General features: G+C 35.5%; 1 protein-coding gene across 2 annotated transcripts; it reads right to left on the bottom strand.

The window, feature by feature from the left end:
- Positions 1-1656: 1656 nt before the first annotated feature.
- On the bottom strand, positions 1657-2187 carry LOC117139669 (transcription elongation factor 1 homolog). 2 transcript variants are annotated; one of them, XM_033302147.1, is made up of 2 exons: positions 2016-2187; positions 1657-1884 (listed from the first exon to the last, which is right to left on the bottom strand). In XM_033302147.1, the coding sequence occupies exons 1-2, from the start codon at positions 2114-2116 to the stop codon at positions 1752-1754; spliced, it is 234 nt and encodes a 77-aa protein (XP_033158038.1). In that variant the 5' UTR covers positions 2117-2187; the 3' UTR covers positions 1657-1751. The 2 variants fall into 2 exon arrangements, with proteins under 2 accessions (XP_033158038.1, XP_033158037.1); XM_033302146.1 differs by having other exon boundaries at positions 2001-2181.
- Between the last annotated feature and the right edge of the window lie 2872 nt (positions 2188-5059).

Genomic DNA, 5059 nt, shown 5'->3' with positions numbered 1-5059 from the left:
CATTGTTTACCGCCTAAGAACAATCTGAAACACTGCATTTATGAAACAGTTCCACCGCAGTGTTTCCTGTACCAAAGATACTAGAATAACAAGATGCGTAACGGCCATACATTGCAATGCATTGGTTTGGCACTATGCAGCCCTTTTTTTTTGGTGATGGCCAAACGATTTTTTGTAACTCGAGAGGTGGCTCCAGGCTCTCTCGAGTTTTTGTTCGAGAGAGAAGGAGCGGAGAGCGCTACAGCAAACAGCTCTTTTCTACGCATACAGTGATAGTAGACAACTGTATGTGTGCACACGTATGCTCATGCATTGTAAATTTGACAAAATATGCCGTTCACCTTAGAAGTTCGTTGACTTTAAATCTATATTATTTTTTATCAATTGACACCATGCGAAAAATTCTTGTTTTGCATTGCCTTAACGTTATAATTATTTAAATAAAGCTTAGAAATAGTAATAGCCGAATCTACGTACATCAAAAAATAAATTTCGAAAATGACTTTATATTAGAATACTTGTCATTTGGGTATTCAGCTTGCGACGTGAGAAAAATTAATAAGGCAGTGATTGTTGAGTGCTTGTGTCCGCACTTCGTGCCTCGGACTTCGGGAAATTAAAGGCTCCATCTGATATAAATTTTTTAATATTTAAATAATTGGCGACGGAAAAATAAACGCAAAATATAAAAAAAAACAATAGTAAGAAAAATAACCTAATTGGGGAACATAGAAATGTTTTAATGTTAAACATTAAAATATTTCAAGTCGACTCGAAGGCCTAATATATATAGGACACCATTACAATTGTAATGGCCTCCCCGTGGTATTCCCTGGGTACCGAATATTACATATAATTAACATAATTATAAATATGTAAACGGTAGCTAATTCGAGCGGCGATTTTAACAAACGAATTTAAAAAACTTTAAATTTATATTAGTCAGGGCGTGAATTTTTTATTATTATTTTAGTTCATCATATTGCTACGAAATTGGCCACAACTCCAAATATGTAAATTCGTTTCTTCGATCAGAATTGATTTCGTCCCGAAAATCGTCTTCTAGCACAACACGTACACATATATACGAGTTCTCGACTCTTGTTTTTACTCACACAAGCAAGCAAATTCTATTTTTAGATTTCTTACGCTCTCAGCGTAAGCGAGCGGAAACAGAGCAAATTTGGCCTTCACCAAAAAAGTGGCTGCATAGTGCCAAACCAATGTATGGCCGTTACGTATCTTGTTATTCTAGTGTTTTTGACCAAACAGTGTGTATGGTAGTTTTCTGCGGTTGACATGGGTCAACAAACTTGCAACGCTTGGATGTCTCTAGAAAGTATATGCTTAATCTCAACCTTCTAGCTTTTATAGTTCCTGAGACCGAGGCGTTCATACGGATAGACGCACATGGCCAGATCGACTCAGCTATATAGTTTTATTTACTTTATGTGGGCGGAAGCGCTTCTCTCCCTCGCAATACAATCTCGGTGCTCGCTACATTTTAGACATGAGCCCTAGAACAAAAATTAGTTACAATTTCATCGGTTCAGCTTGTTTCAATAAGTCAATAAAAATTATTTCAATCTCGCTGTTATGTTAATAAAACTGTTAGAGCGACCCGCGTGTATTCCCTAAATTTCAAAATACACTAACTTTTTGGACATCTTGTATTAAACTTATTTTATTGTATAAGTTAGAGGGCTCTAGCAATTTATTTTACCTACTAACTAACTTAAAATTAATTCCATTTAATTTGCTGTTTCACAGGCATCTACCCAATCATTGTAAACATCAATAGGTTCTGAAAGGAAGTTAATTCCCGTTTGAAAATCCTCCAAGCACACCCTACAAGTTATTTTCGCTGTATTTCTGCTTTTATCCCTGAAATTATAAAATTAAGAGTTGTGTTTTAATAAATTCAAGTTTTGGAACCAAATAAAATCTGTCTATATATTTGGTCGAATTATAGTAGAACCAGAGCTGTCCTGAATATGTACATTTTAACCTCACACGATTTTTCATGGTTGCAAAATGGGCAATTAAATTGTTGATCAAGGGGTTCAATATTCTTTCTCTTCGGAGGCGGTTTTCTTTTAGACTTCCTTCTTCCCATTTTTTTAATGCCTTTAAAGTTTTTTTCGCTATGCGCGGTTACAGCAATAAAATAACAATGCCAAAAATGCTAAGATAACGAAATATTTTTGTACAAATTTACCAGATGTACCGTATTTTCACTCATACCCAATTTAAGATTGGCGTTATACCCGATTCACACAAATCGTTACCTCACATCTTATTGGCTACTTTTCATAACCTCACAGAACGTTTGTTTAAATATATAAAAACCTTTTGCCATTTAAAGTAATAAATAAACTTAGCTTATATTACAATATTTATGCGCACTTTAAACTGTGACGCAAATGCGACCTATTAAAGTAAACGTGGCTTATTTCGTATATACAATAAATATTAGGAAGCGTTTTTGACCCAACAAAGTAATATAATCTCAATCAGAAAAACTTGCCTAGTCGGTTTTGCCACAGAACTCTGTCGTTTTATCCATAATGTTGAGATTCTGGTAACTATGATGGCTAATTAAAGCAACATTCTAGTGAAGCGTTCGGTTAACAAGCTCAAACAGGTCCAAAATATTTCGTCCCAAAAAATGTTTGTATTTGTATCATCTTATTATTTGCTAATTTTCTAAAGCACACAAGCAGTACAAATAGGTCACGCCCTCATTACATTATGTGACTAACCAGGTACTATCAATATGCCAATCAACTTTTGAGCTCTCCGATAAGCCACAAATATTTCTCACACGCCCCATTTTTTAACAACGTTTTTATGTTCCGATCCACATTCCAATCAAATTCTTAAATTCCTCAATCTCGATTACACTATCTTTGTTCTTAAGACTATACAATTAATTCTATCGATATTATTGTTAGCTAAGTTTTACGCACTGGAAAAGCATAGAAAATACGGCTTTTCCATCGAAGCGGATTGTCCCGATCGTTTTTATATTGTTAGAAAGATCTGGATTGGGACTTGTGAATGTCTTAGCCTGATGATTACACATAATTATTTCTTGCCGCATTTAATGCACTTCTTTATATATATATATATATATATTTTATAAAATTAAATATTTTATTTGCTTCCTTTAGGCAAAGACACTAGAATAACAAGATGCGTAACGCCATACGATTTTTTTGCACGCGATTTTTTGGCCGTGGCTCTAGAGGTGGCTCCAGGCTCTCTCGAGTTTTTGTTCGAGACAGAAATAGCGGAGAGCGCTACAGCAAATAGCTCTTTTCTACGCATACAGTGATAGTAGACAACTGTATGTGTGCACACGTATGCTCATGCATTGTAAATTTGACAAAATATGCCCTTCACCTTAGAAGTTCGTTGACTTTAAATCTATATTATTTTTTATCAATTGACACCATGCGAAAAATTCTTGTTTTGCATTGCCTTAACGGTGTTATTATTTAAATAAAGCTTAGAAATAGTAATAGCCGAATTACGTAATATTAAGAGAAAAATGAATAAGGCAGTGATTGTTGAGTGCTTGTGTGCGCACTTTGTGCCTCAAGATATAACTTTTGCAACAAACTGTTTTCATATTCTTATTTATTTTATAAATTTGTAATACTTAGGAAATCTAAAGGCACCATCTGATCTTCTTTTTAATATTTGTAAAATACACATTAAAGTTTTTGAAATATTTTTAAAAATAATAAAAAACAAATGTGTGTCGGAGATGGATTTTCGTTAGCGTCCTTCATATTTTATGATTTATTTCACTGTCATGCAGCGAGTCGGATGGTCACATCTGTTCTTCTTGGAGGCCAATTCGAACTGTCTTTCATCTTCCTGTTTCTTCTTCCTCCTCACCACCCATTGCGCCACGCTCAGCAGGGATTTTCGCTCTCCTTCCCCACAGCGCTCTCATACAGAAACTCTCATACACGCGCTCTCTCAATATAGCGTTCTCACTCTCTTCTCATTCTTTTTCATCATCATTTATTTCCATAGCGAATACACAGAAAGACTTGTAATTAACATTAAATCTTATAAACCAAGTAAATTCCCGACACGGCCTTCCTGACTATAACACGTCCTCGTGTTGCTTAACTCAACATAAACTTCATTGTATCTCTTTGTTCTTCATTTTTCTAATGTATCGCTTGACTTCATTACTCATATTATTCAACTCAACTTTCCGTAGCAAATTCTCTTACTCTTCTTGTGTCTTCAAATGTTAGTTTGGCGGGATAAACCTTCTCAATCTCCTCTAGAGTCAACGCTCTCTTCCGCACAAACCCAACAATTTGGCGATCAACCATACATTTCATCAGAGATTAGCTTAGTAGGATATTCTTCAACTTAACGCTTAGAGTACAGGCTCTCTTCTACTCAAGCTCAATCGTCTGCCTATCTTACACTAGTCGTCAAATGTCAATTTAGCAGGCTATACACATTCCAATTGGAGTACACACTTCCTTTTGCACAAACTCGACCATTTGGATACCAATCCGCTTACAACTCATTATCGAATTCCTTTTTTACGTTTTCTTCTCTGTTGCCGTCGTCAATCTCTTCTATTATCTTACGAGTCTCTCTTTCATCGGTCAAACTGCGTACACTATCATGTGGATACTTGTACATTCGCTTAGTCGTTAATGATTTCCACATGTAACGATCTTCATCTAGCAACTCTACTATAACAAACGGTCCTTTGTATTTAGAATCTAATTTCGTTTGGTGTTTCTTTCCACTCTTTAATAACACATGATCACAAATCTTATATTTTACCACACGGGCATGCTTTTTATCAACTCTGGCCTTATCATACTTTGCATTCCTATCAATGTTTTCTTTAGCCTTCTTTCTATTTTTCTCCAGATCTACTGGCATTTCTTCGTTGATGGTTAACATTCCCATCGGCCTTGTCTCTTTTTTCTATCAACAATTCTAAGGGAATGTGCTGAGTCACCCGATTAGTGGTGCAATTTATGGCCAAATGCATCTCACCCAATGCCTCCTG

This window comes from Drosophila mauritiana, chromosome 3L (genome assembly GCF_004382145.1).
Source record: "Drosophila mauritiana strain mau12 chromosome 3L, ASM438214v1, whole genome shotgun sequence".
NCBI classification, from domain to species: domain Eukaryota; kingdom Metazoa; phylum Arthropoda; class Insecta; order Diptera; family Drosophilidae; genus Drosophila; species Drosophila mauritiana.
This window is presented reverse-complemented; position numbering and strand designations above follow the sequence as displayed.